At 39.2% G+C, this 13252-nt stretch overlaps 1 protein-coding gene across 1 annotated transcript in view; it reads left to right on the top strand.

Moving 5' to 3' along the window:
• Window positions 1-12974, top strand: part of LOC117293468 (exosome complex exonuclease RRP44-like) — a 24789-nt gene extending 11815 nt beyond the window's left edge. The window contains exons 2-11 of the mRNA XM_033775817.1: window positions 1020-1136; window positions 2467-2568; window positions 3704-3853; window positions 4363-4490; window positions 5790-5876; window positions 6261-6417; window positions 7438-7658; window positions 8114-8204; window positions 9731-9808; window positions 12945-12974. Coding sequence (XP_033631708.1) covers window positions 1020-1136; window positions 2467-2568; window positions 3704-3853; window positions 4363-4490; window positions 5790-5876; window positions 6261-6417; window positions 7438-7658; window positions 8114-8204; window positions 9731-9808; window positions 12945-12974 — 1161 coding nt within the window. The remainder of the gene's footprint in view (window positions 1-1019; window positions 1137-2466; window positions 2569-3703; window positions 3854-4362; window positions 4491-5789; window positions 5877-6260; window positions 6418-7437; window positions 7659-8113; window positions 8205-9730; window positions 9809-12944) is intronic.
• The last annotated feature ends 278 nt before the right edge of the window (window positions 12975-13252 follow it).

Here is a 13252-nt window from a genome sequence, read left to right as displayed (position 1 = left end):
AGAATCCATGACAATGGTTGTTGATGAGAAGAGTATTAAAGGTGGGAATTAGGGGATAAGACCATCCTAAAACTTTCAGGCAACCCAGAATTTAAGTTGACTCGTCTGGCGGGCGAGTGGGAAAAAAAAGTGAATGGAAACCATAAAGTGTTTTTTTTTTTTAAAACTTCAAATTTTATGTGCAGTGTGTGCAACATTTATTTTGTGCATGTAATTTGTTTGAGTTGCATGTACAGATGCATGTCTGTTTTTCTTGTCAATCGGACACTGACTTGAAACTGACTTACACCTGGTTCAGACAGGCGCTCCAGAGTCGCGCCGAACCAAAAAGATGAGGAGCGACTCTAGGTGGACCCAATTAAATGTTGGTTTCAGACAGGCGAACTTAACATAACATCTGATGACAAGAGCGACGTCTGAAACCAAGGCGCTCCAGAGTCATTTCTAATGACTGTAACAGTCCATCTTTCGACTTCTAGCGTGTCCAGTCGCTCCTAACTGTGTCAGACGTCAAACTTTTCATGTACTTTAATTCAATAATTTGGTTCCGAGCGACTCTGGAACGCCCGTCTGAAACGGGTGTAAGCTCGAACTGTGAGAATTTTAAATGTTGTGGTTTGCTTTATTTAACCCTTTGTCATGTAAATTATAGTGTGCGTTTTGCAGTCGCAGAGGAGATCTAACCTTTTTGTTCAATTTTGCCTCCTTTTTTATCAGAAATGGGGTTGATTTACTCTGGGTCCGCCTGACGCTTATTTTTGTATTTTATTGTATATAATATGAATGTTTGTAATGCAATTTGTTTCTAAATTTCTGCTTCTTTTTTAATTGTTGTGTATTTTTAAAGCCATATTGCTATTTTTGCTCATGTTTTTTATCCTGAATTTTAATGTTTTTTTCTTGGCTGTACAGCGCTTTGAAACAGTGTTAAAGCGCTTTATAAATGCATTTAAGTTAAGTCAAGTTAAGAAGTAGTTTTTGATACTGATGAGTTGTGCGTTTTGTGATGTCTATCGTAGGATGTGGCTGTTCGTGAAGACCTACGTCATCTAGACATCTGCAGTGTAGATCCACCAGGATGTACAGATATTGACGATGCATTACATTGTAGAAACATTGACAATGGTTACCTAGAGGTAAGGCAATGTTATTATTATTGGTTTAGGGAACGTTCAAAACTTGAATATGTTTGTGTCATCTCCCACCGGTGATGTGTGTTAACCGTTAATACCTTTTTGAACGTTTCTTTACGTCCATCAGTTATCCTTTTTTTCATAAAGTCAAAGTTCAGTGTCCACAGCGAATCGCCTCCTGGCATCTTAGGAATTTTGTTTAGGGTGTGGCAAGCCCATCTGTCTGTACACAGGTACTGGGGTGCCGTATGTCTAAGGCATTTCTGCCCCTGGTTTTTGTTTGGTTAAGTTCGCCAGATTTTTTGTAGTCAACCCCAGCTAGTTTTCATTGCCGATTTCTTTTGTTCTATCAGTATGCTGCTTTAAACTCCCGTAAACCTAACTGTACATCACTGTTACGTACCACTGTGTTGAAGTGATTTTCCCCGGTAACAATCCTTCACTGTCACCGTGTTGGAGTAACTATCAATATAAATATGAATAGTAAACTTGTACAACCATGAGTAAAATCTCTTTTGAAGGAGTGGTGGCTCTGAAAAGAGCCGGTTTGGTCTCGACGTTTCGAACAGTATATTGTGCTTGCTTCAGGAGAAACCGTGTTGATTTACCCAATTTATCTTCGACTGTTCATTGTTTACATCAACATGGTGAAATGTTGTAATTATGAGAATAGTCACTCCTTATACAGTGCTCAGATTCATCTAAGGACACAAGTGTAAAGACTGGGACAGGAACACGTACTCTTCTAATCAGAAATACCTGAGCTTGAGTTTGAATTGACCAGTGTGCTTGACCGCTCGACCACCTGTGTTTTCTCTGTTCATTCTACCAACATTTTAAAACACCTTTAAAGTTATACACAGCCTCTGTTAAAGACACTGGACATTATTGGTAATTGTCAAACACCAGTCTTCTCATTTGGTGTATCTCAGCATACATGTATGCATAAAACAACAAACCTGTGAACATTTGAGCTCGATTGGTCGTCGGAGTTGCGAGATAACTATGAAATAAAAACACCCTTGTCACACAAAGTTGTGTGCTTTCAGATGCTTGATTTCGAGACCTCTAAATCTGAGGTCTCAAAATCAAATTCGTGGAAAATTACTTCTTTCTTGAAAACTACATCACTTCAGAGGGAGCCGTTTCTCACAATGTTTTATACTATCAACCTCTCCCCATTACTTGCTACCAAGCGAGGTTTAATGCTCGTAATTATTTTGAGTAATTACCAATAGTGTCCACTGCCTTTAAACGTTGAAGCCTTTGGAGAGCCTGAAGTGCTCTTGGGTTCGTTGATTGGTTCCTCATACTTATTGTGATTAATCTACAGGTAGGTGTACACATTGCAGACGTTACACATTTCATCCGGCCAGGGAATGCACTCGATGATGAAGCATCCAGTCGAGGTACAACTGTCTATCTTGTGGATAAGGTAATAATAATAATAATAATGATAATAATAATAATAATAATAATAATAATAATAATAATAATAATAATAATAATAATAATAATAATAGTAACAGTATTTACAAAGCGCCAAATTGCCAAAGGATACAAGGCGCTGAGAAGGAAAGAAGAGGGAAAAGACAGAACAAAGATAAAAGACAACCAGCTACGAAGAGGCAAAAAGGTGGGTTTTGAGAGCACGTTTGAAGGCTGGGACACTGTTTGAGCTTCTGGTTAGGATAGCTTAAGATTTCCATAGTCCGGTAACAGCAGTAGAAAATGCCCTGTCATCTGCAAGTGCATGGGTTTTGTGAACTGAAAGGGATTTACCAGTAGTAGAGCGAAGAGAGTAAGAAGATGTCTGGAGTGAAAGGAGAGAGGAGAGATAATCCGGGGCACAGTGATTGAGGGATTTATATGTGTGGACCATTGTACGGAATTGAATGCGTTGGGCAACTGGAAACCAGTGTAATTGCTTGAGAAGTGGAGTAGTGGGAAGGTAAATGTCATAATAATTAATAATTATAATAATAATAATGATAATAATTTATTGATTTTGTATTGCCCTCTCTCCAGAACCAGCCTGTTCGAGGGCGCATAACATTAAAAATGCATAAGAAAATTACATACATGTGGTAAACAGTTTAAGAAAAGTATGAAAGTACACCATTTAAAAGTATAAGCACAATAGAAATCAAAGCCTTACCGGCAAAAAAGGTGCCTGAACATTATAAAACTATAAAAGCTTAGAAAAAACATGCAACTTTGGTACAAGAAAGCATTTAAAAAGTCATAAATTCAATTGTTATACCAACGTAACAAATTGTGAAGGTATATTGGTCGAGAGCCAATCACGTGATGCTTGTTATATGCCTCGGTAACAAATTGTTAGGTTTGATTCGTTTTATTCATTTTTAATTGATGTTATGCAAAATTTGTAATCGGTTTTTCATTATTTTCTCGTGACCCAGATGGCCGATCGATCTCAAACTTCTATGGTTTTGACAGTTTATGTGTATAGTGGATTACACTCCCAGCTACTGTTGTTAGAAAAAAAAAATTGGTAGTGCTCCTTTAAATCGTCTTGACCATTTTGTTGATGTGAATGTTTGTTTCAGAGGATTGATATGGTTCCTGAGTTACTGAGTTCTAATCTGTGTTCTCTAAGAGGTAAAGTAGAGAGGTTCGCTTTCTCCTGTATCTGGGAGATCACTCAACATGCTGAGATTGTCAACGTCAGGTTTACTAAGAGCATCATCTGCTCAAGGGTAAGTGTCAAGTCATTCTCATTGATCTAATATTCATAAATACCCCTGACAGTTTCGCTACGTCTATTGGTGGAGAGCGCGTCACGTGGGGGTGTTTAAACAGTTGATAATGACCAGCTGGAGCTGTTTATAACCAGCCTTCTCACTTGCTGTATCTCAACATATGCATAAAATAACAAACCTGTGAAAATTTGAATTTAATTGGTCAACCAAGTTGCGAGATAATAATGAAAGAAAAAACACCCTTGTCACACGAAGTTGTTTGCTCTCATATGCTTGATTTTGAGACCCCAAATTCTAAATCTGAGGTCTCGAAATCAAATTCTTGGAAAATTACCTCTTTCTCGAAAACTACTTCACTTCAGAGGGAGCCATTTCTCACAATGTTTTATACTATTAACCTCTCCCCATTACTCGTTACCAAGTAAGGTTTTATGGCAATAAATATTTTGAGTAACTACCAATAGTGTCCAGTGTCTTTAACATTGATTGGTTTGATTTCCTTACAGGCTGCATTTACCTATGAAGAAGCGCAACTTAGAATTGATGATGATTCAATGCAGGACAACGTTACTCTTGGCCTCAGAGGTCTGAACAGACTAGCCAAGATACTCAAGAAGAAACGCATGGACAATGGGTAAGTAACTCACTCACAATGGGTGCGCTCGTTTAGCTTCCCTGGGTCGACCCTGGACTGCCCCGGTACGTTCGAATAGCTTTGACGTCATTCAAAGGGCTCACCTAGGTCAGCCCCCAGTGCCCTGCTTGTGACGTGGGTCACTTGGGGTGACCTGTGGTGCATGCCGTCACCATGAGTGTGATCGTTCGGTTAGCTCTTGTCAGGGGCTCACCCAAGTGAGCACTGCGGGGTCGACCCAGGGAAGCTTATCAAACGCACACTATATAAATCTGTTCACCATAAAAACTGCTATCAACACGGACCAGTATCAACTCAAACCACAGGGAACGCCAGAGACCCGCCTCGATACCAGCATTTAAATTGACCTTTGACCTAATACCCTCATCTCACATAGAGATACACAGTCAAATTATATTGGGGACCTGACAGCAGTGACTGTTTGGGCATCTATATGTCACTGCACATATCAGATGATATCATTGTATCCAATGGAATCACTGGATCTAGACAGGGGCCCAGTCACTGGATCTAGACAGGGGCCCAGTCTAGATCCAGTGATTCCAGTCGATACAAATAAACTTGCAGTGTCATAAAGAGAAGAGGTCCACCTTCCTGGTTTGTTCCTGGTTTGATTGGCAGCATATAGCGCCACAGCACCTTGTAAACCATTACGTTGTGTTATGTAAAAGGTGCACTTATCAGAACGAGAAGGGGCTCGCCCTGGTGTTCCTGGTTTGATTGGCAGCATATTACGACACAGCACCTTGTAAACCATTACATGGTGCTATGTAAAAGGTGCACTTATCAGAACGAGAAGGGGCTCGCCCCGGTGTTCCTGGATTGATTGGCAGCATATTACGACACAGCACCTTGTAAACCATTACATGGTGGTATGTAAAAGAACCACTTACATGTATTAAAGAGAAGGGGTTCATCCTGGTTTGATTGGCAGCATACAGCGCCACAGCACCTTGTAAACCATTACATGGTGCTATGTAAAAGAACAGGGGTGGATTTCACAAAGAGTTAGGACTAGTCTTATCTCGAGTTAGGACGAGTTACTCGTCCTAACTTAGGACTAGCCACACATCTCCTAGGACTATCTCCTAACCCTAACTCTTTGTAAAATCGACCCCAGGTCTTATAATTCTAACATAGTCCCAGATACCTTGGAGGAAAATACTGTAAGTAAAGCACCTTGAGCATCACTGAGTGATCGATATACGCACTATATAAGAAGCTTCTATTATACTATTATTCAAGTTTGCAGTTTCTTGTATGGATTTTCTTGTGCAGAGCACTAGTATTGGCGTCTCCGGAGATTCGCTTCAGTATGGATAGTGAGACACATGACCCTATTGAAGTCCAGCAGAAAGAAATGAGGTATAGTGTTAATCATGTTCTTTAGCATTATTGGTATAGAATTCCTCCTTGTGAGCTAAAGGCTTTTTGATGAAGATGTAATAAATTTGCGTTTCTATACTAATGCTTTTTGGCTTTGAAGATTGGCTTTTAGGAGTGAGTCAAAAGACCGTTCAGTATTTAAAGGCAGTGGACACTTGTGCTAATTGTCAAAGACTAGCCTTTACAGTTGGTGTATCTCAACATATGCATAAAATAACAAATCTGTGAAAACTCGGCTCCAATGCGTTGAATAGAACATTCCATTTTTCCACTCATGAAAGTATGCACACCATTGCGCTCATAAACATTAATTTTTTTGTATATTATTATGCGTTTTATTTACTCTTAGATGTTATTTTGCAGAGAAACTAACTCCATGGTGGAGGAGTTCATGCTGCTGGCAAACATCTCAGTAGCTAAGAAGATATTTGAAGAGTTTCCTCAATGTGCTTGCTTACGTCGACATCCTACACCATCACCCTCTAGCTATGAACCCGTCATTAAAGCTGCTCTGGCTAAGGTAGATAGGAGACCATCCAATTTTTATTTATTTTTTATTTTTTTTATTTTTATGCAAGTCGCCAGACACACAAGGCCTGAAGGCCACTTCAAGGTGTGGGCTACAATTATTTATTTTCCCAGAGGCCGTTGCCACCTACTCCTAGGGCTGAAACAGGGTTACCCCTTTTACAGTCCATACGGATGGGTATCATCAGTCAGAAGCCTGCTCGGTAGAGCAGAAAGCACTACCTTCCCAATTTTGCAGAGCAAGTGTCACGACCGGGACTCGAACCCACACTCCGCTGATCAAACACCAGAGCTTGAATCCGGTGCTCTTAACCGCTCGGCCATGACACGCCACAAAGGTGGGGTAAAGTTACAGAATACACTGGTTGCATTGGAGAGGATTACATGAAAATTGGGTGTGATAACACAATATACAAGAACTGCGTGCTGTTATTATTATTATGAATCCTGTGCTGTTAACCGCTTGCCCATGACACGCCTTTTTTATTGTACATTGTGGACAGCAAACAATTAATGTGTCAATATATATATTTGGTTTGCGGTAACACCATGTGTGAATTTACTTGCAAGGTAGATTGTGTTCTTTTGAGAACTGGTTTTGCTTATTATTCTACTACTACGGAAGATATAAATTTTCAGAATTTGGGAGACTTCTCAGTTCTGAAAAGAACTGTCCTGCATTTTAACTTGCAGAGGCTTCTCCTGCCATCTAAGCCTGTTCGTCAACTAACGTCAAGTGATGCCAACTTGCTTGCCGTTCCACCTTCCAGGTTGAAAACCTATGGGGATAGAAGTTTTTCGGTTGCAGCCCCCCGCCCCCCCCCCCCCCCCCTGTGGAACGGCTTGCCTCTCACCCTTAGATCACAACCTGACATTTCTTCAATCAAATCCAATCTCAAAACTTACCTCTTCAGTCAAGCCTACCATTTATTTGTCCCTTGGTCATATTTTTAGCGGTTTATAGGATTTATTTATTCTTATATTAATATATTATTAACTTGATATTCCACAGGGTGTTGAGCTGGAGGTTGACAGTGGCCATGCTTTAGCTGAATCCTTAGATAAAGCAGAGTTACCCGACGAACCTTTCTTTAATAAGCTTCTACGAATGATGACAACACGTTGCATGACACAGGCGCTGTACTTTAGTAGTGGCACTTTACCATATGAAGATTTCTTCCATTACGGATTAGCTGCACCTATCTATACACACTTCACATCGCCCATTCGAAGGTAAGCTTCAAGTCTTACACGATGCAGGGTGTCGTGGCCGAGCCGATAAGAGCACCGAACTCAAGCTCTGGTGCTTCTGTTCAGCAGAGTGTGGGTTGGAATCCCAGTCGTGACACTTGTGTCCCTGAGCGAGACACTTAACTATAATTGCTTCTCTCCACCCAGGGGGTAAACGGGTAACTGTGAAGGCAGAGATGGTTCGTGTGATTGGTTCAGCCGAGTAGCGCATATAATTGTCGCACGGGGTGTATACTCCCCAGGGAGTTGAGATGGTTTTAGGAATGATTTAAGGCCCAGTGGCCAGGGGTAATAATGTTGAAGCGCCACTGAGTGACGGACCTGAGCGCAATATAAGAAACCATTATTATTATAATAATGTTAACAATGAATGACAGCATTGTTTCTTCATATAGAAATTGATATATCTGTGACTCTTGTTTCTGTGTTTTGTACAGATACTCTGATATATTGGTTCATCGAGCTTTGGCAGTAGCGATTGGTGCAGATAAGTCTTATCCATCGTTGCTTGACAAACAGAAAGTTCAGGTAATTCAGTTCTTTACTTGCTTACCTAAAGGATCAGAGCCCAATTTCATGGCTCTGCTCACCGTAAGCACAGAATCGGCGCTTACGGAAGCAGGGAATTATGTGCTTACGGCAAGTGTATTTCACGGGTTAGCGGTGAATTTGGGCTTCTGCACGTGCGTACTTCACGTTAATAGGCATTCTACGCTTACAAGGCTGGCGCAGAAATTCGGCGCTTGCACGTAAGCGGGGAATTGCGATCATAAGCGCAGAATTCGGCTGTAAGCAGAGCCATGAAATTGGGCACAGTCGAGTTGGTCTTTGAGAAGTGTTTGAAATCGTTTGCTATGAAATGCATATATATGATTAGATAGATAATTTAAAAGTAGAATAAAATGATCCACACAAACATGCCTCGAAACTGCACGGTTTTTCTTTTACGTCAAAATTTGAACTCAAAATAACTAACCATGCAATTCATAACAAAACGGGTTTAAAACGCTTTTCAAAGACCAACTCGCCCGATCTAAGGCAACATGATTGTTAATGTCAGGCCTGGTCTACGGTCCTCCGCTTAAACACTCCACATACCTATATTGACCCATTTCACCTGACGTCATCATCAGAATAATCTTGGTGCTCAATGTCAACGTGTGTTATTCAGTGAAGTGCGCATTTTTAGGTGACTCGGCGTTTACACGTAAACCTATTGACCACCAACATGGTGAGCGTGGCATCAGTCGCCGCTTGTGACGCGCGTGCAAGGGGTCAATATCCTGCCTCGCTAGCTATGGAGACCGACCTTTCTCTAACATTGTTGTCTATGGAACCCACTTTTATCATTGTACCTGAAAATGTGTGTGGTGTTTTTTGTCCTAGCTTTTAATGAAAAATCAGTGTTTACAATTCATTTGTGTATTTCGGTTCAACTCGTTTTGTGCAATTTATTTGTCCTTTAGCTGTATAGCTTTGGCTTTCTTGGTATAATAATAACAATAATAATAATAATAATGACATCCTCTATAGCACCAAATAGAAATACGATTTCTTTCCAAGGGCTATGTCAGTTTGGAACAGGCTCCCACCATCTGCTGTCCTACACATAGCTCCATCCATACAGGTCTGCCAAACATCAGCCATCCCTGCCATCAGAGCAATGCAGCCTCTGCATGGCAATATTGTCCTTTAAATTCTTCCCTTCTTTTCCTGCACCTGTAAAAAGTGCACGTTAAATATTTTTCTTTTGGCACCTTATCCACCTGGCTGTTGACGTCACTTTCCCACAACATCCCAGTTTAGCCCAAATGGGGCTCTGTAAAGGGATTAAAGAACCAAGTACCAAGTACCGGTAGCAACAATAGTCGCTCGTGTCAAATAAAAGTTCCCTCTCGGTTGTGCTCCAGCAGTGCAAAGATCAAGAACAGTTTTTAAAAATCCACTCCTATGGAATGTTTCTGAAATGTTTTTTGAAAAAGAGTCTTCAGGATCAGGAATCAGAAACTTGTTGAAAATGAAAGCTTATTTTGAATTGTTGTTTCTTTGTGCAGTCAATGTGTAACCAACTCAATATGCGTCATCGTATGGCACAGTATGCAGGACGGGCATCAGTAGCTCTCCACACACAGGTAAGCTTGCCAAGTCCTTTTTATTTTTGTATTTCAATTCTTTGTAGCCCAACGTAGTGAATTTGTTCTCAGTAGAGTTTTGGCACTGGCCATCCTGGAAATGGTATTAGTTTTAGTTGTATTAGACTTAACACTGGCATAAAAATATACTCCCAAGGGAGCTGAGAAACATTAAAAAGGGATGTTATTGGCCCTATGACCAGGGCACTAATGTAAAGCGCTTAGAGAATTAAGTGTTAGTTATTAGGCGCTATATAAACCCAAAGTTATTATTGTTATTAAATCGATATATTGACCCAATTCACCTGACGTCATCATCAGAAAAATCTTGAAAGCGCCATACTGGTGGGCAATGTTACTTTGCGTTGCATTTGTATATATAACTCTATGCTGTGCGTTATGCAGTGAAGTGCACATTTGAGGCGACGCGGCGTTAAGACACTAACTACCCACCAACATGGTGAGCGTGGCATCAGTCGCCGTGTGTGACGCGCAGGCAAGGGGTCAATAAAGATGCAAAGAAGCAAAATAGCTAAAAAATACCAAGCCAGTGAGTGGCGAGGAGGAACAGGTAACCAGTAACTCTACAAAGCCGTCCTGACACAAATTGTGTGTATATTTTCTTGTTTACTATTATATATGTTTATTGACCAAACCAACAGCTGACGAGCCACCAATTACAGGAAAAGATAATACACAATTAAAAATAATGTATGTACAAAGTTAACAATTCAGGATGGTTATTAGATGATACATATTTGGTCTGCGGTAACGCTATGTGTGTATCTACTTGCCAGGTAGATTTTGTTCTTTAGAGAACTTGTCTTGCTATATCTTCTACTATCGCGGAGTAGATTTTGTTTAATTCGAGCAACTTTTCAGTTCTGAAATGAACTGTCCTACTTTTTAACTACTTGCTGGGCGGAAGTTAACAAATCAGCTAGGACTACTACTTTAGCTTTATAAGATCGTTTATAACTGCACTACCGTGGAGTGAGTTCTTAAATTGGTCTCAACGCTTCGATGAGCTTTCTCTAGTCATCATCAGGAGACTGAAGTCATTTAAAATAATTTTTTTTTTTGCATATTATTGATATTAATTTTGGAAAGAGGTTCTGTTTTGAGATTCCTTTTATTTGCAGAGTTTTTTTTTTTCTTCAAAATAAATATCCAGTGACCTTTGTTTGAAGTATTGTACTGAAGATGTGTTCTGTAGACAGCGTTTTTGTAGCCTATGCTGTATTCCTGGCTCTAGTTTTGTGAAGAGGTTCTGTTTTGAGATTTCCGATTCTTGTAGATTTTTTTTTTTTTTTTCAAAATAAATATCCAGTCTTCTTTGTTTGAAGTGTTGTACTGAAGATGTGTTGTGTAGACAGTGCTTGTTCTCACATAATTAGTTCTCTGTTGCATTCCTGGCTCTAGTTTTGTGAAGAGGTTTTGTTTGATGAAGATTCCCTTTTCTTGTAGATTTGTTTAAAACAAATATCCACTCTCCTTTGTTTGAAGTATTGTCTTGAAGATTAAGCCTGGTTGACTAGTTTCAAAGTCTAGACTATTGATTGCTTAGTCAAGTTGCGACTACTGTTTTTCAACTACTCGGTTAATCATAAAAATATACACATATACATCTCTAAACATATACAGTGAAATTCACATTGGTTTGCAAGTCTTAAAACATTAAAATTACAAAAATACAGTATACACTAAAAGCACATTAAGGCTACACAATAACAAATAAACGATATGCATCCATTATGCAAAAATTAACAGTAGAAAAATTGCAGACCCAAAGAAAAAATTACTATTGTGATACAACGAAAATTACTTTGAATTGTTTTTTTTGCTGCTTTTTGTATACTTGGCAATTCTGGTCCAACTCTTTAATTTTATTTCTGGCCTTGCCGGGACTACTTTTTTATGCAAATCAACTGCGCCATTATTAATGCAGACATTGCACCAACCTTGCAGTGTGGTCAGAACATGACTGCGAAGAAGAGAAAATAAGCTCATAAATATTTTATCTAGGATGACCTTCTTTGTACTACAGGATTATTTTCAAACCTTCTGATAAGTAAAACTTCAAACAAATACTTGTACGAGTAGAGATAACATCAAGGTGTCCTTGGTTTGAATTGAGTCATCTCTAAACAACAACAGATTCAGCCTTCAACTTTTTCATTGATGATTTAAAGTTTAGATATAAAACGCTTAAAGCCATTATACACTTTCGGTACAGAAAGAAAATTAAAGTTCACAGATTTACAAATAATTTACAGGGTTTACAGAAGGTAATGGGGAAAGACTTATCTTGAAATATTATTCCATGAAGTGCTTTACTTATTAAAAAAACATTAAAACAATATCAATTCTCGTTAGCGAGAATTACAGTAAACACATGTCATGACATGGCGAAACGTGGGGAAACAAGGGTGGGTTTTCCCGTTATTTTCTCCCGACTCCGACATCCGATGGAGCCTAAATTTTCACAGGTTTGTTATTTTATATAGAAGTTGTGATACACTAAGTGTGGGCCTTGGACAACACTGTTTAGCAAGAGTGTCCAATGGCTTTAATGTTTTCTGCCCGGTTGATATTGCTTATCTGATGTTTAGATGTCCAGTTGATACTTGTCTAGTCCTTGGCCTTTTGAATCTGAGAAGCTTTTTTTGTCAGTAACTTTTCTCAGATTGTGTATTCCTATTTCTGCGTGGACATAATCACTCTGAATTTTTAGCGATATCTCAAAACTTGACATCTTGAAATGAAATGCGTCTTAACAGGTTAATTTTATCGAACACAACTACATAGGATTAAAACAGTTGAGCAGTTCCCAAAACCAAAGCCTTAACTTTGCCTTTAAGAATACATTTCTATAGGTACACGTATGTTATAGTCATCACATGCTGACACAAGGGTGTATGAAGTTAATGAAGAACAGGTTTTTCTTATAAGTTAATAATTCTTCTAGTAAACATTTTGGGTAAAATAACGTGAAGTGGGACTTGTGTTTTCTTCACATGTTAGTTTTAATGTATAGACATCTACAGTTATATAGGATCAAAACGTTTCCAAAACCAAGACACTTTGAGTGCCCTGATACCTCTGTGATCTCATCTGTATTCCTTGATTGTAATAGGAGCCGTTTGCCGTTACAGTCTCCATCTGACTCTTCTGCTATGATTAAAGGCAGTGGACACTATTGGTAATTACTCAAAATAATTATCAGCATACAACCTTACTTGGTAACAAGTAATGGGGAGAGGTTGATAGTATACAACTTTGTGAGAAATGGCTCCCTATGAAGTAATGTAGTTTTCGAGAAAGAAGTAATTTTCCATGAATTTGATTTCGAGACCTCAGAATTAGATTTTGAGGTCTCGACATCATGCATCTGAAAGCACACAACTTCATGTGACAAGGGTGTTTTTTCTTTCATCATTATCT

The sequence above is a fragment of the Asterias rubens genome, chromosome 8 (genome assembly GCF_902459465.1).
Source record: "Asterias rubens chromosome 8, eAstRub1.3, whole genome shotgun sequence".
Taxonomy (NCBI): Eukaryota; Metazoa; Echinodermata; class Asteroidea; order Forcipulatida; family Asteriidae; genus Asterias; species Asterias rubens.
This window is presented reverse-complemented; position numbering and strand designations above follow the sequence as displayed.